The sequence below is a fragment of the Typopeltis vanoorti genome, chromosome 11 (genome assembly GCF_054136105.1).
Source record: "Typopeltis vanoorti isolate ZY-2024b chromosome 11, IOZ_Tvanoo_1.0, whole genome shotgun sequence".
In the NCBI taxonomy this organism is placed as follows: domain Eukaryota; kingdom Metazoa; phylum Arthropoda; class Arachnida; order Uropygi; family Thelyphonidae; genus Typopeltis; species Typopeltis vanoorti.
The window spans coordinates 44,434,038-44,461,391 of record NC_143559.1 but is presented as its reverse complement, the minus strand read 5'-3'; the positions used below and the strand labels follow the sequence as shown (position 1 = coordinate 44,461,391).

The following is a 27,354-nucleotide window of genomic DNA, read 5'->3' as shown; positions in this document are numbered from 1 at the left end:
TAATCAGAATTTTTTGGATGTCTTTTTGATTAAAAACTAGAGGATATATGCAGTGAGCTGTTCTTAATAAAGTGGAGAAAATATTTTGCCTTGGTTGTGGTCATCTGTGCAGACATTCGAGAAGAATAATGCAAAGAGGTCAGCTGCAATTTTGGGCAATGAAATGACAGTATCAACTGGATGCAACAGAGGTGGAAACATGGAAAGGCAGAATTGCACCTAAAGACCTTGGCAGAAAAAGTAACAGGGGAAGAGCAAGAGGCAAATTTTCTGCATTTGGCCATTTCAAAGTCTGACTCCGAATTATTAGTGGTCTTCAGCCTCTAAGAAAAATCTAGGCTTGGATCATGGTTTACAATTTAATAATAAACCCTTTATATTTATATATATATATATATGCAGAATGTGAATGAAAGAGAAATATGGATTTAAATGCTGGTTCACCTTGAAAGACCACAGGAGCTAGATGCCCTTTGGTAGAATGGGAAATACGCATATCATTATTTCTTGATATGTAACCTCAAGGAGAGTACAGAATGCTATGATAGTACCACATAATTACATTTACATTATTACTAGTAGCTTCCTATCAACAATTTTCTTCCAAATTTGTTATTTGTCATGTCTCCAAAATAATGATGAATCATCATACATTTTGGTCTACTAAGATACCACTAACTGCAATAATATATCAAGGTCTTTTGGTAACTCTGAATTTTTTCCCTGATTTCTTGGCATCTAACGATGCCAAGAAATCAGGGAAAAAATTGTGTATTTGGTTTGGTCTTTCAAGGTGAACCAGCATTTAAATCCATATTTCTCTTCCATTCACATTCTGCATATAAATATGAGTGGTTATTATTAACTCTTATTATTATTATCCTTCTGAGGAATCTTTATTATGAACAAGAAGCTACTGTCCGAACAGATCTTGGAGAAACTGAGTATTTCACAATAGGTAAAGGGGTGCGAATAGGATGTATTTTATTTCTGTACCTGCTTAACTTGTATACAGAGAATACACTTTAAGAATGGCAGGGCTGGAGGAGTCTTCAGTTGGAATTCAAATTGGTGGAAAAAATATTAATAATTTGAGGTATGCAGATGATACCACCTTGCTAGCAGAATGCAAAGAAGATTTGAAGGAACTTATTATGAAAGTTAAAGAAGAAAGTGCTAAATATGGTCTTAAACTTAACCTCAAAAAGACAAAAGTTATGGCAACATGTGAACGTAATTATTTTGAAGTAGATGGGGAGAAAATGGAAGCAGTTAACAATTTTGTGTTCCTAGGATCACGAATTGATAAAGATGGTTATTGTACTGAAGAAGTTAGAAGATTATTACTTGGGAAAAAAGCAATGACAAATTTAAGCAAGATCTTTAAAGATACTTGCCTCACAACAAAAATCAGAATCGTGAAAGCAATGGTATTCCCTGTGGTGTTGTATGGATGTGAAAGTTGGACCCTGAGAAAGAGTGAAAGAAGGAAGATAGATGCATTTGAATTATGGATTTGGAGACGCTTACTAAGAATACCATGGACTGCAAAGCAAACCAATAAATCAGTGATAGACAGAATAAAGCCAGATTGCTCCCTTGAAGCTATAATCATCAAGCAAAAATTGTCATACTTTGGACATATTATGTGAGCAAATGACAATCTGGAGAAGATGATGATGCTTGCTAAAGTTGATGGAAGCAGGAGAAGAGGAAGACCAAGAATTGGATTGGTGGATGGAGTTAAAGAAGCCACTGGAGTGCGCTTGGAGGTTCTGAAAGACATGGTCAGGGACAGATCAGAATTGAGAGTGTATGTTCGTGGAGTCGCCAGGAGTCAGAAACAACTCGATGGATCATAACACACACACATGATTAACTCAGCAAAGATCTGGAGGGAATTCTGTTTTATGACAACTTTCACACTAATAACATATTTTAATCCCTATACAGCTGATCAAATCAAAACATGATCCTTTAAAATACCTTGAACAAATAATGATTGTGAAATAAGTGCAGTGCAGTATATTTTCATTAATGCAAAAAAAGTATGCAGGAAGTTTTGAGAGATTTCGCTATAAATCGTTTAAGAGACCCAGAGTATAAATCCATGCATCACAAAAAAATGTGTGATTGCACAAAATGTGAAATTTATCTGATGTTTATCATGTTATTATGCATGAAACATTAATTATGATAGATGAATGGTAGCATGTAAAGTGTTCGTGCCATAATGGTAGAAACATAGTTTATATTCTGCACACGTGCTTTGCCTGAGGAAGCTTCCCTATAATGGAATAGAAATTAGTTATGATCAAAACATATTCCTGTTATTGTCTGCTTCTGAACTTTTTCCTCGCAGTGTAAGTATGTAAAGATTCATATACATTTCTGAATATTAAAAATAAAAAATGGAAACTCACATAAAATGATATTTGTTTGTAAAATTTTTGCTTATGTTTCACAGACATCTTCAGTACAAAAATAGAACAGCAATAAAACAATAACAGAAAATTCTAAAATGTGCACCACAGTAGCTAGTGCAAGATAACTAAAACAGTCAATCTTTTCCTAACTAAAAAGAAAAAAAAAGTAATTACATATCATTAAAAGGTTAGGAAAGATGATTTTAAAAAGTACCACTTCCTATAAAAGAACACAGGCTATTTGATCTCAATGGAGCAATGCTTCGCAAGTTTCTTTATAAAGATGTTCTATAAGAAATCAACTTTCATGAATGATTCTTGTCTTGTATATTACAGTGAACTCTAAGCTTCATAGAGATGACATGTTCAGCAATTTGATAACAACTTATGTTCTTCGCAACGAATAAAAACAGATCTTCCAGTTTGTACATAATGATAAACCACAAAAACCAAGGAATCTGGTAAACACCCAGAAAGCCAAGAGGAGGAGCTTGACTTTAGGAGAAATAAAGGAAAGTGAATTTTTTTTTGACAGAATAAAAGACAACAAACATCTTCAGTGGTTTTAAAAATTTCACTTTGCATTCAGAAATTCCTTGTATCAGGAATAAGAGTTCTATCCTCCTGAACAGAAGAGGCAGGGATCATAAACTGTGAAATGCTTTTTTTGTTTTGATGAAGGCATCACTAAAATCATTTAATAAGAAAGCTGACTTAATGTGTTGTAATTCTTTCTGTAGAAGTTATCCAAAGAACATAAAGAATGAGTACTATGTAATAAGATATTAGGATGATGTAGTGATTCTGCATGAATATAATGGCCTGTATTTCAGTATTTTTTATCAATTTTCAGTTGATAAAGAATTACTAGATCCAGAAAGGTTATTTAATCATCCTCGTCTTTTTCTTAAGTGAACTGGATTTTGGGATGAAGTGCATTTATTTTGGATAGAAGCTGCTGTAACTCGGAAGAAGTATAGCCATTCCATAAAATAGTTGGAGAAATAGGACTGCTCACACAGCTGTCAAATAGCATTTATGGATCGGCTAATTCTACATCAGCTGGATGGCAGCCTACAATTTTCAATTTTTTAGAAGACTCATACATGCTATTATATTCATGCAGAATTACACATCATCTTAGGTCAAAAAAGTTGGATCTATGAAGACTTTATAATATTGTGCCCATTTTCAGATATATCTCTCCACTTTTTCATGTCTTTTAAACACAAACTTCCTTCTTATAGCTCTCTAAGTATTTACCAGATTCCATGTTCTTGTAGCTTATCATATTATAGACATACTGTAGGATTCTTTTTTTATTCCTTGTGAAGAACATAAGTAGTATATCAAATATCATGAACACAAGCAGTTCAACTTGCTGAACCTGCCATCTCTAGACATAAAATTCACTGGAATAAGACAATAATCCTTCATAAAAGTTGATTTCTTATAGAATATCTTTATAAAGAAACTTGTGAAACATTACTCCACTGTCCTAACCTAAACAGATTTGATGGGTCCCTGTTTATCTCCTTTATGAAAGAAAGTATATTTTAAATCAGCTGATCTTTCCTAACTTTCACTAATAAGTAATTATTTTTTTTGTTTTAGTTAGAAAAATATGGGCCATTTTTGTTATCTTACACTAAGGTGGTGCTTTTAAGAATTTTCTGTTATTGCTGTTTGATTTTTGTACTGAAGATGTCTATGAAACATCAGAGAAAATTTTATAAACAAACATCATTTTTAACATGAGGTTTACCTTATTTGCATTTTATCTAATCTTGAAACAAACTTTTGAATATTTTGCTGTTGAAGGCCACAAAAAAAAAATTCACACACACACACACGCACGTCATTAGTGATCAATGAAAACTGCTACTCTTAATATCAAGGTAATTCCTAGTCTTTGTAACTTGTAGTAATAATTAGCATCGATAGATTTTTTGGAAGGGTATTTGGAGATTTTAATCAGCAATTATTGTAACAGTACTGTCTCCAGTGCTTTACAGGACTACAAATATCTTGTTCTGCTATAAATATGATGCCTGGAGAGCAGCTGTTGAGGTTTAGGAATTTCAGTGTGTTATCAGACCTGTGATTCCAAATGAAGATAGTATCAGTTCGATGTCTATCTGTGTTATAACTTAAAACATTTCCATATAAAGGTATGGAAGTAGGGGTGCTTAAGGGTCAAAGCTGTATAACTGAGAGGAGACCTCCACATAGCCTTTAGAGGAATGCAGAGAACTGACCAGGGCTTCTGACCTAATGTCCAATCCTCACCTTATCATGGTGCACCCTGTTGAGTATCTACTTGGATACTGAATAAACGCGGATGGGCTGGCAATTTGGGATTTAGCTGACCAAATTGTATTCTTATTGGTTAAACCAAAATAAAAAATGATCGTACAACATGACAAAATTTCATGCTGGCTGGGGCATCGGCCGGTTAAACAAGGCTCCCGTTTTTTTTGTCAGGGAACCAGGCGAACAGCGAAAAGTCAGCTACTGGAACAAATCTGAAAACACACCCCAACTCAACATCACCAGAGTTAAAGATTGGTACTATCAACGTAAGAAGCCTGAATGGCAAAGAAATGGAGCTAGCTGAGGAATTAGATAAGTACCAGATCGACATAATAGAGGTGACTGAAACAAAAAAGACAAAAACTGGTGAGATCTTTCTGAGCAATAAATACAAAATGTTATATTCAGGCAATCACAATCAAGGAAAAGAAGGAGTAGCATAAGTATTCAACAGAAAATACGAAGCTAATCTTCTTGAATGGCAGGCAGTCTCAAGTAGAGTAATGTGGGCAAATATGAGAATGGGGAACTGGACAATGAGACTTATTTGTGCCTATGGTCCCACAGAAGGTTCTACTAAGATAGAAGTGGAGGAATTTTTTGAGGCTTTAGAAAAAGCAGCTGACACAATGAAAAACGAAAAGTTGGTCCTTGTTGGAGATCTAAATAGCAGAGTAGGAAATGCTTGTGAGACATAACAAAAATAATTTGGGAAAATTTGGAGAAATGAGCAAAGCTAATAATAATGGCAAATATCTGATGGATTTCTGCTCAGGACATGGACTGGTTATTACTAACACCATGTTCCAACATAAAAATGTGCACAAATTCACATGGAGAGAAGAGGCAAGGAATAAGAAAAGTCTCAGTGACTATATTATTGTTGATAGTGATGTTTTCTCCCTGGTGCAGGACACCAGAGTGTACAGAGGATTTGAAATTGGAAGTGATCACTATTTAGTCTTGAGCAGGATAAAATTGAATTTCATATTGAAAAGAATAACAGATGTGAACTGTAGACTAAAATACACAAAGATTATTGAAGAAAAAATGAAAGAGTTTGAGAACAGGAACCAAACCTTGGAGATTCAGTGGCAAGCCTTGAAGAAAGCCCTGATTGATTCAGCTAGAGAGGCATGTGGTGAAGTTGTCTGTAAGGATAGAAAAATTAGAACTCCATGGTGGACACAGGAAGTTAAAGAGGCAATGAAGGAAAAGAAAAAAGCATATCAAAAGTTCCTGGCAAATAAGTCAGCTTGTGCTCTTAGAGAATACAGAGAGAAATGCAAGAATGCTAAACACTGTGTAAAACAAGTTAAACAAAAGTCACGGGAGGACTTTGGCAAGAACATAGAAAATAAATATCAAGAAGGTGGCAAAATATTCTGGAGGTTGTTGAAGAAGCTTAGGAATGGAGGAAAGAGTGCTGTAAAAGGAGTTAGAGATGATAAAGGTGACATGAAAATGGAAGAAAAAGATATCCTTGAAGTATGGAGTAATTACTTTGAAAAACTGCTAAATGAAACAAGCAGTGATGATAGCACAATGGTAAAAGACACTGACTAGGCATGCAGTCAGGAATACATATCCATACCTGAAGTAGAAAAAGCCATCAAAGGCTTGAAATGTGGAAAGGCAGCAGGAGTAGATGATATTCGACCAGAAATGATGAAGTATGGTGGTATAAAAGTCTTACAGTGGCTGCACTGCATAGTTCAGAAAGCCTGGACAGAGGGATGAATTCCCGATGATTGGAGTAGAGCTCTCATAGTACCCATATATAAAAAGGGAAATAAAACTGAATGTGAGAATTACAGAGGTATTTCTCTATTAAGTGTTCCTGGCAAGATCTATGCAAGTATACTTGAGAAGAATTGTAGAAGAAAAGCTGGGTGAAGAACAAGATCGATTCAGACCAAATAGAGGCTGTCAGGATCAGATCTTCACTTTATGACAAAAAGTCGAGAAATCATGGGAATATAACAAAGATCTGTATTTAAGTTTTGTCGATTTGGAAAAGACATATGACAAGGTGCCAAGAGAGAAGCAATTCAATATGCTACAGTTACATGGTGTCAATGGGGCATTATATCAAGCAATACTTAGTCTTTATTTGAGTTGTAAGTCAGCAGTTAGAATTGAAGGAAATACAGGAAGATGGTTTAATGTTAAATCTGGTGTGAGACAAAGATGTACATTATCCCCTCTGTTATTCATTATCTATATGGATCACATTATGAAGGAAAGTGGTATTAAACATGATATCAAAATTGGAGATGTTAATGTCAGCACTTTGCTTTATGCGGATGATGTTATACTTCTAAATAAATCCGCCACAAGTCTGCAAGATTCGCTGACTAAATTGAATAGCTGTTGTAATAGATATGGTATGAAGGTCAGCAATAAAAAGACAAAGACAATGAAAATAGGCAGAATCATTGAAAATGTCAACTGTGTTGTGAATGGAGAACCGGTGGAACAAGTAAACATTTCAGCTACTTAGGCACGATTTTTAGTGATGATGGTAAATTAAATATAGAAATAGACAACAGAATCAACAAAGCTGGTATGGTGGAAAGTCAATTGAATAAATTCATATGGAATAAGAGAGAAATTAGTTGGAACACTAAATTAGCTGGACTGTGTTCTATATAAATTATACAAGACAGTGGTCAAACCAGTTTTAATTTATGGATCTGAGAGCTGGGTCAGAAGTAAAACATTTGACCAAAAACTAGAGACTGCAGATATGAGAATCCTGAGAAAGATTATAGGCATGAACACATGACATCAATGGCAATATTATATTAAAAACGAGGATATTAGGAAAGAACTTGACATTGTCAGTATCCAGGAATGCGTTAGCAGAGTTAATCTCAGGTAGTATGGTCACTTAAACAGAATGGGCGAAGAAAGATTAGCAAAACAAATGTTCTCTGCCAGGTTGGCAGCAAAACGACCCAGAGGAAGACCAAGATATAGGTGGATTGATACGGTACAAAGTGCCTTAGACGATAGAAATATAAGATCTGATAATGTTGGAGCCTTGACAAGTAACAGACTGATTTGGAGGAAAATTGTAGATAGGAATTTAGTAATGATGTAATTTTTTTCATGTAGTACTATCATATCTTGTACACCCCTTGAGGGTACATGGCAGGAATTTCATGATGATGATGGTATGGAAGTAATTTTTCTACATAGAAGTGTACAGTGGAACCTCAGTTGTCAAACATAATTCATTCCTAAAGGCTGTTTCAGGAACCGATTTGTTTGAAAACTGAAACCATTTTACCATAAGAATTAATCTAAAATGGATTAATCCGTTCTCAAAACCGAGATGATTGTTTATTTAAACCTTTATAACAGTACTTCATGCATAAAATCATATACAAAAACAATGAAAATGCATAAAATCTTACACAAAAAGAATAAACACAATAAATAGATAAAATATAGACAAAAATTTAACTTCACTTTAACTATATGGAGGGGAGTTGATGGAGTAAGTGGAAGGAGGTGAGGAAGGACAGTACCTTTCTATAAAAACATCAGGTAACTGTCCTTCTGGTTTTTTTTTTCCCTCTTTCCTGTCTCTTGGCACCACTCGACTCTGCTTGAGACACACTGGGTCTCTGTCTCACTAAAAACCAGTCCAATGAGATTTGTTTTTACCTGTGTTTTAAAATGGGAACATCCTCCTTCCTTCCTCTGTGTCTGAAGACATTTCCTCCACCTCCGTCTTTTGCTGCTCCAAGGTGTTCCAGTTCTTCCATGGTGAGCTCATTCCTGTGATCTTCCACTAACTCCTCCACATCACCATTGTCAACTTCCAAGCCCATGCTTTTGCCAGAGACACAATATCATCAACAAGAGCAACATATTCGGCCTCAAAGCCCTGAATGTCTCTGTCTGCTACAAAGTCTGGCCACAATTTCCTCCAGCCGAGTTCATGGTCCTGTAAGTCACTTGTGCCCAGGCTTTGTCAAAGATACTTAAGCCATGAAGGATGTTGAAGTAATTTTTCCAGAATTCTCTGAGTGTTAATTCTGTGTCAGAGATCACCTCAAAACACCTTTGAAACAGTGCTCTGGTGTAGAGTTTCTTAAAGTTCAAAATGACCTGCTGGTCCATGAGCTGGATTAGAGGAGTTGTGTTAGGGGGGCAGGAAACTTCACTGTGATAAAATCAAACTCCTCCACTAACTCCTCCTCCAAGCCTGGAGGGTGAGCAGGAGCATTGTCCATCACAAGAAGGCATTTAATTGGCAATTTTTTTTCTTGAAGGTATTTTCTCACAATTGGGGCAAATACTTCATGGATCCACTCAATAAAAATTGCCTGGTAACCCAAGCCTTACTATTAGCCCCCACATAACAGACAATTTACTTTTCATCATGTTATTTTTCTTAAACACCCTCAAGATTCTCAGAGTGGTACGCAAACAATGACTTGACCTTAAAGCCATTGTTTTTAATACATAGAAGTCCCACTTGCGTTTGTACATAGCAAAAGAGTCAACCTGTCCTTCATTGGTTTGTGCCCTGGCAATGCTTTTTCCTCCGAAGTGATGTATGTCCTCTTTGGCAATTTTTTTACAAAATAGGCCGGTTTCATCACAGTTGAACACTTGTTGGGGAAGAAAACTCTCAGCCTTTACATAGTCACTAAATTCTTGCACATATTTCTCAGAAGCTTCTTGGTTTGAACTCACAGCCTCCTCATGCCTAACCACACTATGTATACCACTTCTCCTCTTATTTCTCGAAACCACCCTCTACTAGCTTTGAACACATCAGTTTCAGCACTCGTACCAGGGTTTTTCTTTAACAGGTCAACATGTAATCACCTCACTTTTTCACAAATTATAGCCTCAGGAACACTATCACCAGCAAACTGTTTCTGGTTTATCCAAATCAGCAACAATTTAGTAAGAACTTTCACTCCTCTTGCAACATCAGCTCCCTTGATTGTCTCTTTACTGTTGAGTATTGTACAGTTCGTTGATTTTGCCATACTGAACTACATAGCAAGATCAGAGACACAAACACCATTTTCATGTTTGGATATGATTTCTCTTTTCACTTCTATCGTGGTGCTAATAACTTTCTTTTCTTTTATGAGTTGTGGCACAGGCGAAGGCCATGGCATATCAAGATCTGTATGATCAATTAGAAACAAAGGAAGGACAGAGAAAAATTTACCAACTAGCAAAATGTAGAAATAAAGCAGCAAAGGACATCTTACATATGAGGCAGATCAAAGATGCTGAAGGAAGAGTATTATGGAGGGATGTGGACATAAGAAACAGATGGAAAATATACTTTGAGGAACTTTTGAATGAGGAAAATGCAAGGACTCACAGAGAAGATGGGCAGCCTTCTGAGGGGATGGTGCAGAACATCAGTAGAGTGGAAGTGATGGAGGCCATGAAGAGGATGAGGAATGGAAAATCGGTGGGCCCCAACAGAATTCCAGTGGAGGTATGGAAGGCACTGGGGGAAGAGGGAATTGACCTGCTGTGGGACCTGTTCATGAAAGTTTGCGAACAGGAAAATATACCCGAGGAATGGAGGGAGAGTACTCTTGTTCCCACCTACAAGGGTAAAGGGGATGCACAAGACTAAAAATTACAGAGGAATAAAGTTGATGTCACACAAAATGAAAATCCTAGAAAGGGTTCTTGATGGTAGATTGAGGAAGGAGGTGGAGATTGCAAAGGAACAATTTGGCTTCATGCCTGGTAGATCAACAACAGATGCTATCTTTGGGTTATGGCAGATGATGGAAAAGTATCGAGAGAAACAAAGGGAGCTACATCTGGCATTTATTGATCTGGAGAAAGCATACGATAGAGTGCCAAGGCAAGAAGTCTGGAGGTGTCTGAGGGAGAAGAAGGTTCCGGAGATATATGTCAGGTTGGTGCGGGAAATGTACAGAAATGTGAAAACAAGTGTTCGGACCTGTCTGGGACAGACAGAAAGTTTTCAAGTAACAGTTGGCTTGCATGAAGAGTCAGCATTAAGTCCGTTTCTGTTTAATATTGTGATGGAGGTGGTAACAGAGGAGGTGAGAGAAGATGCGCCTTGGACAATGTTGTATACAGATGACATCTTGCCGTGTGCAGATTCAAGAGAAGCGGGAACTAAACTGGAAAGATGGAGAAAAGTACTGGAAGAGAGAGGTACGAGACTGAGCAGAAGTAAAACAGAATATATGTGTTGCACAGTGGGTGGCGGACAGGAGACAGATCTGGAGCTGGAAGGAAATGTCATCAGGAAGGTGAGAGACTTTAGATACTTAGGTTCAACAGTGGAAGAAGATGGAGGAACTGAGAAGGAAGTGGGATGCAGGATATAAGCAGGTTGGAGGAACTGGAGGGAGATGGCTGGAGTGTTATGCGATAAGAAGGTGCCGATCAATCTGAAAGGCAAAATCTATAGGACAGTAGTGAGGCATATGCTATAGAAACTGACATATGCTATGACATATGCTATAGAAACTGTGGCCCTGAGGAAAAATAACATCAGCAGGATGGAAGTAGCAGAGATGAGAATGCTTAGGTGGATGTGCGGTGTGACCACAAAGGATCGTCTGAGAAATGACTATGTCAGGGGAACAGTGAAAGTTACGAACTTAGGAGCGAAAATACAGGAGGCAAAGTTGAGATGGTTTGGTCATGTGATGAGGAGGGAGGACGAATATGTGGGAAGAAGGGTCATGCAGATGGATGTGCAAGGAAGGCAGAAGCGTGGGCGGCCAAAGAAGAGATGGAGGGAGCTGGTAGAAGAGGAAATGAGGATGAAGAACTTGGATGTGGTGACAGCCCAAGACAGGAAGGTGTGGAAGAGACTCATTACAAACAGTGATCCCACTTAAATGGGAGAAGCTGCAGAAGAAGAACTATATAGCAAGATCAGAGACACAAATGCCATTTTTCATGTTTGGATATGATTTCTCTTTTCACCTCTATCGTGGTTCTAATAACTTTCTTTTCGCTTTGCTGCTATCACTATCCTTCTTCGTCCCCATGGTGGCTTATTTAATTTATATTTATGAAATATTTAATTTATATTTAATTTATGAAAAAACAAGAAAACGCAAAGAAAATCAAGAAAAGGCACTGCAGATTCGAGTAGGTGTCTGTACTGAGTGGAGACTGCCACGTAACTGATGCTCTCCCACCTTACATCTCAGCCCGCGGAGCACGTGGTGGCCGGTTTGCCTATTTGGGAACAGAGATTCTGTTCAGAAACCAGTGCGTTTTTGTTCATAAAATATGTTCGGGAACCGATATGTTTGAGATGAGAGTCATTTAACAACCGAGGTTCTACTACTACAGTGACTCCTCCAATTACAGAGCATACAATGCCAACAGTAATCCACTGTGACAGAATTTCAGCATGCCAATGTTACTATCCTTAAGAGTTAGAAAGGTTTAACAATGATCTAATAGATGACAGCTCATGCTCAGTAAAGTATCACCTGCTCCTTCACTTCCCAACCAGAATTACTACCTTTATCTGTGCAAATGAAGTGAAATCACTTCTCTTGTGCAAAAGCAATTTTCAAAGCCAGAAATGATCTAAGAGAAAAATTTGGAGAACACTGGTCAGAAATATGCATTATAGCTTTATATATATGGTTTTCAGAGTCTCCCTCCTCTCTCTCCAATTATAATTATTGAACAATTTTTTCCTTTAAATAGTGAGTAAACAAAGCTTCTTTATAAATATTACATGGGATATAAAAACAAGTAAAGACAGCTGGTATTTAACAAAGAGCATGTGTTAACTATATCTACAAAAATGTCTATAATTAATTAGCAAAAATAACTCTTATTAATGTTCCATACCTTTGATAACTGTGGACATGATTCAAGATCTATTGTTACAGGACCATCATTTTGAATATGAACTTGCATATAAGCTCCAAATTTGCCATCTTAAATAAATATATATATATCATGATAGTTACTTTATTAATAAAATTAATTAAGTAGCTGCTCTTAAAACTAAATTGAAATATTACGAATATCTGAAAATAAGTAAATTTATCAGATATTTCTAGATACCAGAAAATATAAGCAAGAGAGTTATTTTCTTTTACAGAATGATATTATGACATTCCATAAATGATATTCTGAGAGTTGCACATCAATCAGAATACAGGTGGAAAAACCCATTAATTTTAAACGTATAAAGTCTCCCTCCCCCCATAAAAAAATAACAGCTTTCTTAGGACTTACAAGTATAAACAGTTGGCTATCACCATTATAACAAACTCATTCCATATTATCAATTACCAAAATTCCCATTTCACCTAAAGAAAATTCATTATATCAAACTATCCATTATAACCAACTATTCTTGTGGTCACTAAGACTTTGCCACAGTGGAAATCAACTATGTTCAAAGCAGATATGAAAACTTTATAGCTTATAGCCATTAAAAATATTTTAAAACTGAACCATTTCTTTTTTTGGCCTTTCAGGAACTTGGATTTTTCTCTTCTTCTTCTTCTAAGAAGGTATGGAGACAAAGAAGTCTGAGAAAAAGGTGTGGGGAGGGATAAATAGTTTTGAGGATAATGCAGAAAAGAAATGATTTCCTATGTAAAGCTAAAAAAGAAGTATTTAAAAAAAAAAGTTGGTTCTGTAAGGTGAACTTATAAATTTCATTCTTCAAATGTAAGTTGAATATCCATTTTGAAATTATAAGATTTATATGACTATAAGGCCAGAATGGGCACGATGTTTCCATATGATTTTATTAATGGTATCAATAGTGTGATTATCAATAATATGATTTTATTAATGGTATCAATAGTGAAAAAAGTATAGGAATTATTTGAGTGATTATAGAGCATTTGAAATAAAAGGAACAAGTTCTGGTTGGAAACCTAACAGCAGAATAAGATACAAATTATAAACTTATGAAAACATTCTTGAGCAATAGGCAAAAAACAGAGGAATTATTAATTACTTTACAAGTGTCTATGGAAAAAGGTAGAAATGAAGATGGGATAATTAAAGTGAACACGACAAATGTATCTATAGATCTAAAAAAGGAACTTGAAACTCGTAGAGTTCTTAGTTCCTGTTCTCGTTTTAAACTGTCTGAATTCAATAAGGCTGGGAAGAAGGTATGCCTCATAGTAGTAAATAAATGTCAGGTTTAATTAAACCACTTATTTTCCATGAGTCACTAAGATGATATCCCATAAATAATCAAGTGAGTTAAACTTGTATAATTTACAAATTTAAACTGAATGTTAATTCGACATGTTTCACCATCTTTTCTTGACTAATTTGATGACTAAATTTCTTGACTAAAGAAACAGATTTGTTTCTTTAGAAAGAAACAAATAAAAAGATATTACAAACAAGAAAAAATCTCAAAGACTTTAAACAGCAATTGTTTTTCAAGTCGAAAGATATTGAATAGAGATACACTGGGAGAAGTTTGAAATCCATAAAAAAAAAAAAGCCCATACACACTGTTTTTAGTTTCTTTCTTAGAAGCAGACTTGCATTCTCGAGAATATAACACAGGACATCAAACGTATGATGACTAAACTGTCTATTAATTTCAGCCATGTGTATGATGATTAGAAATCATTCATTCATTTCTAATATCTTCCTGAAGATACTTTCAGCCAAAAAATAATTGTAAAATGGTGAAGGCAGAAATGAAACTTCAGTTTAAATTAGTAAATTCGATGAGTTTAACCTGCTTGATTATTTATGTAGTTGATAAAAAAAAAGTGTGAAGTTATTAAAAATATAAGATAATAATAATGCCAATTCACAAGGGAGGGGGACATTGCACCGAAAGGAGAATTATAGGACCATTAGTTTTATGAGAGTTACTGATAATGAAATTAATGGAAAAATTAATTAGGAACCTTATTAAGTAGATCCTTGAAAGAGAGAAAAAGATCATGAATTCATTTAATAGTGCACAGCATTGTTTTGCTAAGTCAGTAAATCTTGACAAATCTGTTAACTTTTTTCTATAAAGAATTCAAAAGGGAAATAGATTCCAGCAATGACTACAATGTGGTTTATTTAGATTTCAGTAAAACCAGTGTTCCTTGTAGGTACCTGCTGATATCTGATTACGATATTAATGATTATTTAGTTGAATGGATAAGGAATTTGTCGAAAGGTAATATTCTGAGGGGTGACTTCAAGGAATCAGATGGATTATTCTGCAGAGTTCAATTTGGAAACCTTTGTTATTCAATATATTTATAAATAATGAAAATTTCTCTCTTTGTTAAAGATATAAAATTAGGTAGTTGTTGATATGACCTCAAATTTATTCAGCACAATTTAAAAAAAAAAACTAGAAGAGAGGAAAGGGAAGCACACACACACACACACACACACACACATACAGGGTGTTCGGGATAAATTTGACAGTTTCGTAAGGAAAAAGAAAATCTTCTTTGTATCTATTAAATTTAATGAATTGACAAAAAAACATTACAGGCAGAGTTAATTACAATACTATCAACAAGATTTACTCAAAATAACCACCATTAGCATCGATCACAGCTTCAATTCTGCTTCGGAACCTCGAACAAGCTGATGCTACAGTCTCCCTGGGAAGGGCCGCAAAAACTGTTTTAATTTTATCCATTAACTGGGCTTTTGTATTACTGGAAGTGCGATTGGTGTCTTTTTCAACTGCGCCCCATACAAAATAATCCATGGGGTTAAGGTCTGGGGAGTTTGGAGGCCAAACATTTGGACTGGTGAAGTCGTAGAAATTTTGAGACAACCATTTTTGACTTTTCCCAGAGGTGTGGCAAGGGGCCGAATCCTGCTGCCATACATACAGCCTACCATTGGCTACCCTTGTTATCCAGGGCTTGACTACAGTTAGCAACTCCACGAACAAAGCCCGAATTCCAATGCCAGGGTTCTTCAACACCTGTTCCTGCAGATTTGCGAGGAATTCTGCTGTACGAACGCAATCAGATCGTCTGCTAGGGATCTTTCTTCTTGCTACATCCTCGTAGTCACCATTGCAAGTCTCTAGTTCATGCCTGATTGTTTTTACTGTATTCAGGGAGCATTAGGCAGCAGTCGTAATATCCTTATTTTGGTGGCGGCACGAATCATCATGTATCTAGAAGTGTGTGTTAATACATGTAACTTACGGAAAAATATAATTAATTATAAATATGTCAAATTTATCCCGAACACCCTGTATATATATACATATAGAATTTCATGATGAAGAAATTTAAATTCAGAAATATATTGTAAAACACATAGCACCTAGAGCACATTAGCCACATGTGCAGGGAGCAAGAAAATTTCTCTCTTTGTTAAAGATATAAAATTAGGTAGTTGTTGATATGACCTCAAATTTATTCAGCACAATTTAAAAAAAAAAAACCAGAAGAGAGGAAAGGGAAGCACACACACATATATATACATATAGAATTTCATCATGAAGAAATTTAAATTCAGAAATATATTGTAAAACACATAGCACCTAGAGCACATTAGCGACATGTGTAGGGAGAAAGTGACAGTTGAAAAAGAAGTTTATTGACATTTTTCTTGAAGAGTTGGAGATTATAGTTGTTGGAGAACACTTAATGAAGAAGGCTGTTCAAGAAGACAAAAGTAGCTGGAATAAAAGATGAAGAGAAGAAACAGGTTTGGTGTGTTTGCAGTTGTACTGAAAGGGATGATGAGAAGCTACTGCTCTTGTATTAACAGGCATAACAGAAAGTGGAGGAATAATGGTTGTCAGTTCAATGTATAAGACATATTGAAGTGAGTAGTCAATAAAGTGAGGAAGAGATCACCTATGAGTCATACTGCTCTCCTCTGAGCAGCACTGAGAATTTTTAGGGAGATTTCAAGTGCACCACCTCAAACATGTAAAGAGTATGTTGAATTTTTTCTTGACAATTATTTATAAGACTATTACACCTTTTTTAAATGATCTTTGTCAAGTAGCTTTATTTTATCCTCCTACATGTTTCGCCAATTTTTCTATTGGCATCCTCAGGGAATACAAACTAGTAAGCTAAAATGAAGGTTACAGACTAGGTTATAACTGATGGTTCTAATTCTAAACAAGAATCAAGGCCTAATTTTACCAGAAATTTGGAAAACTTTAATCAGATCATTAAACATCAAAGAAATGAACTTTCATAACAATTACGTCATGAGCCATAACGAATAAATCACGTTAACGAGACACACATTGTCACACACACAATACCAATTTTTTGTATGAATTAGAACCATCAGTTATAACCTAGTTGTAACCTTCATTTTAGCTTACTAGTTTGTATTCCCTGAGGATGCCAATAGAAAAATTGGCGAAACATGTAGGAGAATAAAATAAAGCTACTTGACAAAGATTATATAAAAAAAGTGTAATAGTCTTATGTAAAGAGTATTTTAAGATGGGCAAATTTGGGCTTTGCATAGAGTTAGCAGCTCTAAGTGAAAGATAATATCTTGAGTGGAAAAGAATGCATGCCTAGTTTTCTAGTGTCTAAAGAGGCTATACATGTGATGTGTTTATGCCAGGTGTTTGTTAGAAGTAACCAGTCCTGGAGTAAAGATCTGATTCTTCTGTTTAGTTGATTTGTATATTACTAAATGTAAGGATATGAGAGTTGAGATCCCTTTTATGAGAAAAATGGAATGACTGCATTTTGGTAGTACTGTACTACTAACCTACAGGTGAGGTTATCCTTGCCACAGTAAAGGATGGTTTGGAAATCACTCGTTAAGGTAATGTTGCAGATGATATTGAAGCTTAGGATATCTGAGTGCTGCATGGTTTGTTGAATGACTAGAATGAACTCATTAGCAAAGCTGCAGATAAGATTAGTGGTGATTGAAAGTAGGTCATTTATGTATAGAATGTATAGGAGGGTAGGTAATAATTTGGATTAATAAGGCCAAGAACCTTATCTAAAACTGATCTCGGCTTAATTAATCCAAATTTCTAATGGACATTATAAAAACTGAAAGTATACAGAGAAGATTCATACCAATTTATATTGGTATGTTTATTGAACCTTCTTGTATATCTTCAATTATTTTAATGTTTATTAACAAGCAGTCTGGGTTTAACAAATCTTGAGAGCATCATTCAAGAGTGAGCTGTCCATTGACTTGTATAGATATTATGTCTTCATTTTTGTTTGCAAGTAAAGTTTAATCAAAAGAAACTTCACTTGTCTTTCTTTAAATAAAATTTCCATATGCTTTTGCAGTTTTTGAAATGCTAAGTAACTCAGATAATAAAATGTCTTCTGGTCCTGAAAGAGAGAGAGAGAGACTTACAAGTATTAAAACTTCTCTTCTACTGACAAGTGAAGCGTCTTTTAATTAAACCAACAATCCACAATGATTCCTAAGTATTTTACCCAGATTATTTTTGAGCATAAATTATGTTTCTATGAAAATAAGCTACTTGGCTTGATGTGGGATCTTTCTTAGAAATGCAGTTAAACAGCAGCTAGGATTAAAAAAAAAAACTACTCTGGGATATAAAAAAAAAAATGATTAATACAATAACAAGTTCCTAAACTTTTGGAATAGAAAGAAAGAAAAACAATCATTGCTATCTGAGTTAGGCCACTGTGGTAAGGTTTGAACAGTACATTTGAACACAAATTTATAATCAAAAGCTATGCAAGATTTTGGTGCTAGTGCTCTAGATCCCGTCTCGAGTGTTATCAATATCATTTTGATAAGATGAATATGGCTCTGATGTTCTGAAATATGTTTTTTAACTGATTTTTCCATATGACCAATGACCCAAACAGGATGGAACTTAGGAAAGCAGGTAGCAATAACAGAGATGGGTTGTCTTTTGGAGAAGGTAACAGATCATGGATTTGGCTGATATTTGAAGATGACTGGGTTACAATTTCTTCAAAAATATGTGGCACTGAAGTTTTTGAACCAGTGTTCTTTATAGCACTGTCCTTTTCACTTTATTATGGAACTTCTTTGAAGCAGTATTAGACTATTTTTCCCACTCGTGCATATATCATTTGGCTTGCAAGAATAAGTTCTTTAATATGCAAAACATATTTATTATGACATGTACATACACAAATACAAGTAGTTAAAAGGTGTATAACCTTTAAATAAAGGACAGGAGATCTGTGGATTTTTACCTCCCTTGGAGGATGCTAACAAAAACTGTTGATTTTTTGGTAATTCTTGGATCACAGCCATTTAACAGTAGTTTATATGAAAGTTTCCAATTCATGCCAGAAAAATACTTTGGAGGAGCAAATTTTAGGTCAAAATTATAAAACTAAAAAACTAATATTATGGAAGTATAAAATTATAAAAGTCAACTACGCAAACTGAATAAGTTATCAGAAAAGGCAACTTCCACTGATCAAACAATGAAAAAAAAAATACTCAAAACATACTATGCTAAGCCCTTCTAGACTTTTGATGCACCTCAACTAAATAAAAAGAACTGTCCTTTCAATCTCTTATGGATTTCATAGGGAGGTCCAACCTAAAAAATTTCTAAATTTTTGTCTAACCTTATCCATCTTCCAACTCACATTGTTTCTTCCATAAAATTATTCTGAAAAATAAAAGAAATAAAACTCATATCTTCAAATATTATGGTCAACTTCAACATTACAGTTGTTTTCACAAATATTTCTCATGCTGAGTCAGAATTTTTACCCCAATAATTCCCATCAGAAAAAATAGACTTATTTTCACCTGGATAGACAAACTATACAAACAGGTAAAAACAGACTGCTATAGACTCACCATTACCCTCAAATATGGCTGATTTTTATTACAGCAACTCCTGGAAAGAAACTTAAATCATATGCTATGCTAATGATGTTTTCACTATTTGGAACACCACTCATTCAGAGCTGCTATTCTTTCTACATAAAATTAATAACTTACATCTTAGAATCCAATTTTCTTTGGAGAAAGAATTATCATGTGCTTTTTTTTTTTTTTTACACATTTTCATTAAATGTGAATCTGACCTTCACTTTTTGCTTGTGTCTACAGCAAACCATCTTTTATGGGTCACTATGTACTTCTTTCATCTGCATACGCTCCTCAAAAATACGGAATTAAAAAATAGTTTTTTTCACTTGGTTACACAGTACATTATACTTAAAAATTGTTAACAATTTGCCATGACTGACTGTGGTGATGTTCATGTCCAAAAACCATGAAGTTACAGCAGTTATGACACAGTGCACTGTCTTGCTGAAAGAGACACTGCCCAGTTCTGTAGAAACATCACAAAATGGGACACACTGCACTGTTCAGATACCTCTCCGAGTTCAATGTTTGTGGTACCACAAACAGAAGTCCAAAGCTAAACCAGGAAAAACAGGACCATACCATCACACTGCCATCTACAAATTTTATAGTTAGGATTACACACCCTGGTAAGAGACACGATCACCAGGCATCTGCTCAGTAGAGGATGTAGCATGATTAGCCACCCTATAACACAGCTTTCCAAGCTTCCGCATCCCACTATACATGCACTTTACAAAACTAAAGATGATGATACATGTTGGTTCAGGTAATACTGCAGTCCTACCAAGGAAACCCATGTCGTGAGCTTTGGTTCTGAATGTTTTTGTGAAGATTCATGTTCCAGTCAATGCCTGGAACTCTGCATTTGATATGTCAGCTGATGAATCATAGTTTTTACATATTATCTTTCATAACACCCTACAGTAAAATGTTTGGTGAAAGCAGCAGTTCACTCCACTGTGATTAGCACTTGCAGTTGACTTCCTGTGCTTCCATCTTAGTATGGTATCACTGATTGATGACTTGGGATGGCCCAATTTGTTAACAAGCCTCAACATGGCATGCTATCAGTGATACTCTACCAGTTCCCTTCTTGCAGCCATTTCACACGGACATAACTATATCCGAGAACATGATATTCTTCCAATTTATATCAGCTACAAACACGTGACTCGTTACATGGTACGATGCACCTTGCCCATGGGGATGTCTGATGACTTCTTTCCAAGCAGTGTGTGTGTATATATACACACACTGAAGAAATGTTATACAACATACTAAATTTTGGCCTGCTGTTATTACTAAAATGAGCAATTTTAGTAATAACTAAAATTGCTGGTTCTGAGAGATCATTACTCTAGGTTTTCTTTATTAGATATTTTTAGATTTCTATAAAAAGTCTGCAAATATGTTCTTAATTTATAGTATTATTTTGCCTGCCCTTTTATATGAACAGTTATAATACTAAATACCATTAAATATGACAAAGATCTGTTGCAACTACTTTCCCAGTGAGATGGATAAGTAATACTTTGTCTATTACTTAGACAAAGTTTGAATCCTATCAATGTAACATCTGCTCCTAATAAGCTGTATATCTTATGAGTTTTATCTTTTTATTGAAAACATTGGTGAAATCAGATATTTAATGGAGATTACTGTTTAAGATAAACAGTAAATTATGTAAAGTAATTTGCATATTAATACTAATGTATACTGCAAGGTAAAAGAAGGATGAGATGATGAATAATAATGTATAAAAATAACTCTAACCTAATATCTCATAATTTTAAATAAAATAAAAAGTATAAATCAATTACCTTTTACATACTCTGGATTATATGAGTTTCTCAAGTGCTGCATAAATTCCTCATAAAACCTTTTTGATTGGTCTAATCCCATAGAAAGATGAAAATCTGGTTTATTTCCCTTTAATGTGCAGTATAATGTAAACTAGAAAATAATTTAGTACTTTAATTTAATCCAACATCTGTTACTAACATAAGTGGGTATGTATATAGAGAGGCCAGTTAATTAGGTACCTGCATCATCAGACAGTATTATGTGGCCACTTCTGATTATATATATGATCTAACAACTAGAAAGCACAACACAATGAATACCATGTGACCAGAGATAGCATACTAAAACATATAATGCATCAAACTTTGACAAAGATGGAGTACAGCAACAGAACTTCACTAAATTCCACTGCTATGTTTCAATTCACAAGTAGCTGTGAGCACAGTAAATACAGGAGCACCAACACCAGATGCATGCTTAGGAATACGAGGGGAAAAAAAATGGTTGCTTAGTCTGAAAAACAGTGATTCCAGTTGTTCAGTGCTGACAGCAAGATTACAGTGGCAATACTGTGGCCTAGTACTGGGTATAGCGTTCAAGGGCATTCTCTTGATATGTTACTTTTATTAATGCAATTAAAACAACATCTGATTGCCACAATCTTTGAATACTGTTGCTTCCAGGCCCATTCTAACATGTGTTAGTACTGCAGTTCAGGACTAAGGATTAGGTAACTTCAAAAACCATGTTCCAGAGATCAAACATGGAACTTATTCCATGTATATTATGCTTCCATAAGCAGAAAGAAATTAAATGAAATTCATCTACAACTATGCCCACAATGGAATTCAAACCCACAAACTTGCCAGTGAGTGCAGAGATACTATCTGTCAAGCCAAACAAACAAACATGTGATCAAGTCTGCAACGAATAAGCATTCATATGAAATGTTTTTAGCATCCTGGAATCTATGTCATGACATTGAAGCTATTTTGAGGACTAAAGGGGACTATGCTAAAGTTATTTAATAAATCTACCTAATAAACTGGCTTCTCCATGCACATTAAACACATAATATAATGGTGTGTGGCATAACTTCATTAAAGTGAACATAAACCTTAGCACATATTCTTCCTAAAAAATAAGTATGCACATTCACATCAAGATATTCCAAAGTGCTAAAGGACTGCTATACTTATATGCAAGGTTTATTTTATAAATTTAGAACTTTTTTTTTTTTTTAAATCAGACAAATAATGAATCCCCTTACCTGGCTCACACACAAAATTTCATATTGCTTATCCTTTACACTCTGATTCCACCTTTTCCCATTTTCATCTTCAAATATTCTTAAAGAAAGTAGTTTTCTAACCCTAAAGAATTAAACAAAAAAAAAACGTTTTAGTTAAAGACATCCATCTATTTATATATTACACAATTTTGAAATTCAATATCAATAATCATATAATAGCAAATTGTGAGAGCAATTAATTAAAAAAAATTATGATGCACTATAATGGCCGATTGCTTAGGTATACAAATGTTCAAATTTTTATGTTTTTATTTTAGTGTTATAAAATTTTATGACAATTCTACTCACCCACAACAGGCTAGAAAGCTCCAGCATTACAGTGGTATGGGTGAACCAAGAGGATATTAACTAGGAACTTCATTCTAGAGATCAAACACAGTCTTTTTCATGTTTGGTCTGCAGATTTCCGACTTTAAGTATTTAGTAAGCAGAGCAGTATTTTCATGTGGGAAATTACAATCATCTATCACTTAAAAGCTTCACAAACAACCACACCAAAGATAGATTTGAATCCAAGCTCTGTTAATAGCAAAACTCAGCAATGCTATCAAATCATCATCTGAAAATCTCAGGATGGATAATTCTACATTAACAGGAATAATTATTTAAACAAAATATGTTATCTAATAATCCAAGCAAAACAGAAGGACAAGTAAGTTGGAAAAAACCTTCCCAGGATACAAAGCAACTGATGCTTATGTTCAGTTATGTCAAGGATCTCTGTTCTGTATCTTTTTTTTTTCAAACTGGTGTACTTCTCCAACAAAGGAAGATATTGTTAGTATGCGAAATTAAAATTATCAAAAAAAATGCCTTAACATAAATTTAATTATGAATGTTTAACAGAAACATTCAGGCAATGCAGTCAGCCTTAAAAAAAAGTTATGTTTTATGAAGTAAAAATGATATAATTAAAAAATAAAAGAGAGAGTATTTTACTGTAATCGCAAACATATCTGATAACAATACTACATTTAGAGGGGGAAAAGGATGGATTGTCTTCATATATATCTTTTCACAGATTCACCATGGCACGGAAAAATATAATGTGTGTGAAGGTGACAGACTGAATAAGATTCCTAAAAGAAGAATTATTCAATCAGCAATATAAATACCTTACAGAACACTGGACTTAAAAGAGAACCCAAATTGCCATAAATTAAAATATTATATTGAAACTGAACATAAAAGTGGATTTAATATAATGAGCGACTAATGAGTGCATTCTCTGGATGATGAATTAAGTAAATCGATGCCAATAAACTTCAACACTATTGTCATCCAAACTATAGATCTCAAAATAAATTTTGACAAATACTTAGAAACTGGGTATAATAGAAAACAAAAATGAAGTAGGCCTGTTATGTACTGCATCATTTACTTTCTTAAATGCAGTCCAATTTATATGATTAACATGATTAATACAGAAAGTCCTCACTATAGCCCTAATTTTTTTTATTCATATGGAGTTTCCTCCCTTTTCTCCCCCATCCCTATTGGGGCGAGTTGAGCCCCCTCATGGGGGGTTTAAGTATTTATGTCTATAGATCAGTGTGTGTTCACGGGGCCGTGCTTGCAGGATGAAAAACCCCAGATAAAGTGGGGGGGGGAACCCTGCTGTCCACACCCAAGACCGGCTAACTTGGCTATGGCTGAGGAAGGTCCTTAAGCTCCTCAAGTCGACGACGGGAATCGAACCTAGGACACTCCTTCCCCAGGTATATGGCTGCCAAGCGACTAGGCTAACCGTGCGGACTATAGCCCTAATAAAGCCCTATATAAAAGTACAATGCTATGCTAAAAGCAATTTACAAACTATTTCTGCAGTTCCAACTGGTTCGTTATAGTGAGAGTTGACTTTATTTTAGTTTTCACTTGTTTCTGAGTCAAAATTAGATGACTTCTAGTCTCAAACTGAAATAAATTGTTTATATAATATTCAGGGGTGCTTAAGGGTCAAAGCTGTATAACTGAGAGGAGACCTCCACATAGCCTTTAAAGGAATGCGGAGAACCGACCAGGGCTTCTGACCTAATGTCCAATCCTCACCTTCTCGTGGTGCACCCTGTTGGGTATCTACTTTGATACTGAACGAACAAGGATGGGCTGGCAATTTGGGATTTAGCCGACCAAATTGTATTCTTATTGGTTAAACCAAAATAAAAAATGATGGTACAACATGACAAAATTTCATGCCGGCTGGGGCGTCGCCCGGTTAAACAAGGCCCCCGTTGTTTTCGCCAGGGAACCAGGGCGAACAGCGAAAAGTCAGCTACTGGAACAAATCTGAAAACAAACCCCAACTCAACATCACCAGAGTTAAAGATCGGTACTATCAATGTAAGAAGCCTGAATGGCAAAGAAATGGAGCTAGCTGAGGAATTAGTTAAGTACCAGATCGACATAATAGGGGTGACTGAAACAAAATAAATACAAAATGTTATATTCAGGCAATGACAATCAAGGAAAAGAAGGAGTAGCCACAGTATTCAACACAAAATACGAGGCTAATCTTCATGAATGGCAGTCAGTCTCAAGTAGAGTAATGTGGGCAAATATGAGAATGGGGAACTGGACAATGAGACTTATTTGTGCCTATGGTCCCACAGAAGGTTCTACTAAGGTAGAAGTGGAGGAATTTTTTGAGGCTTTAGAAAAAGCAACTGACACAATGAAAAAGGAAAAGTTGGTCCTTGTTGGGGATCTAAATAGCAGAGTAGGAAATGATTGTGAGACATACAAAAATATTTTGGGAAAATTTGGAGAAAAGAGCAAAGCTAATAATAATGGCAAATATCTGTTGGATTTCTGCTCAGGACATGGACTGGTTATTACTAACACCATGTTCCAACATAAAAATGTGCACAAATTCACATGGAGAGAAGAGGCTAGGAATAAGAAAAGTCTCATTGACTATGTTATTGTTGATAGTGATGTTTTCTCCTTGGTGCAGGACACCAGAGTGTACAGAGGATTTGAAATTGGAAGTGATCACTATTTAGTCTTGAGCAGGATAAAATTGAATTTCATATTGAAAAGAATAACATGTAAGAAAGTTTTAAAGCGAATAAAAGTTGAGCAGCTCTCAGATGTGAACTGTAGACTAAAATACAGAAATATTATTGAAAAGAAAATGAAAGAGTTTGAGAACAGGAATCAAACCTTGGAGATTCAGTGGCAAACTCTGAAGGAAACATTGATTGATTCTGCCAGAGAGGCATGTGGTGAGGTTGTGTGCAAGGATAAAAAAATCAGAACTCCCTGGTGGACACAGGAAGTTAAAGAGGCAGTGAAGGAAAAGAAGAAAGCATATCAAAAGTTCCTGGCAAATAAGTCAGCTTTTACTCTTACAGAATACAGAGATAAATGTAAGAAAGCTAAACAGTGTGTAAAACTAGCTAAACAAAAGTCATGGGAGGACTTTGGCAAGAATATAGAAAATAAATATCAAGAAGGTGGCAAAATATTCTGGAGGTTGTTGAAGAAGCTTAGGAATGGAGGAAAGAGTGGTGTAAAAGGAATTAGAGATGATAAAGGTGAAATGAAAACAGGAGAAAAAGATATCCTTGAAGTATGGAGTAATTACTTTGAAAAACTGCTAAATGAAACAAGCAGTGATAACAGCACAGTGATAAAAAACACTGACCAGGCATGCAGTCATGAATACATATCCATACTTGAAGTCGAAAAAGCCATCAAAGGCTTGAAATGTGGAAAGGCAGCAGGAGTAGATGATATTCGACCAGAAATGCTGAAGTATGGTGGTATAAGAGTCTTACAGTGGCTGCACTGCATAATTCAGAAAGCCTGGACAGAGGGACGAATTCCCGATGATTGGAGTAGAGCTCTCATAGTACCCATATATAAAAAGGGAAATAAAACTGAATGTGAGAATTACAGAGGTATTTCCCTACTGAGTATTCCTGGCAAGATCTATGCAAGTATACTTGAGAAACGGTTGAGAAGAATTGTGGAAGAAAAGCTTGGTGAAGAACAAGCTGGATTCAGGCCAAATAGATAGAGCATGTCAGTATCAGATCTTCACTTTACGACAAATAGTTGAGAAAGCATGGGAATATAACAAAGATCTGTATTTAAGTTTTGTCGATTTGGAAAAGGCATATGACAAGGTGCCAAGAGAGAAGCTATTCAATACGCTGCAGTTATATGGTGTCAATGGGGCATTATATCAAGCAATACTTAGTCTTTATTTGAGTTGTGAGTCAGCAGTTAGAATTGAAGGAAGTACAGGAAGATGGTTTAAAGTTAAATCTGGTGTGAGACAAGGATGTAAATTATCCCCTCTGTTATTCATTATCTATATGGATCACATTATGAAGGAATGTGGTATTAAACCTGATATCAAAATTGGAGATGTTAATGTCAGCTCTTTGCTTTATGCGGATGATGTTATACTTCTAAATAAATCCGCTGCAAGTCTGCAAGATTCTCTGACTAAATTGAATAGCTGTTGTAATAGATATGGTATGAAGGTCAGCAATAAAAAGACAAAGACAATGAAAATAGGCAGAATCATTGAAAATGTCAACTGTGTTGTGAATGGAGAACCTGTGGAACAAGTAAAACATTTCAGCTACTTAGGCACAATTTTTACTGAAGATGGTAAACTAAATATAGAAATAGACAACAGAATCAGCAAAGCTGGTATCGTGGGAAGTCAATTGAATA

General features: G+C 35.2%; 1 protein-coding gene across 1 annotated transcript in view; it reads right to left on the bottom strand.

Moving 5' to 3' along the window:
- Dtd (D-aminoacyl-tRNA deacylase) overlaps positions 1-27,354 on the bottom strand; it is a 60,678-nt gene that overhangs the window by 9,068 nt on the left and 24,256 nt on the right. The window contains exons 3-5 of the mRNA XM_090400662.1: positions 22,624-22,726; positions 21,371-21,503; positions 12,594-12,682 (exon numbers count right to left, since the gene is read on the bottom strand). Coding sequence (XP_090256788.1) covers positions 12,594-12,682; positions 21,371-21,503; positions 22,624-22,726 — 325 coding nt within the window. The remainder of the gene's footprint in view (positions 1-12,593; positions 12,683-21,370; positions 21,504-22,623; positions 22,727-27,354) is intronic.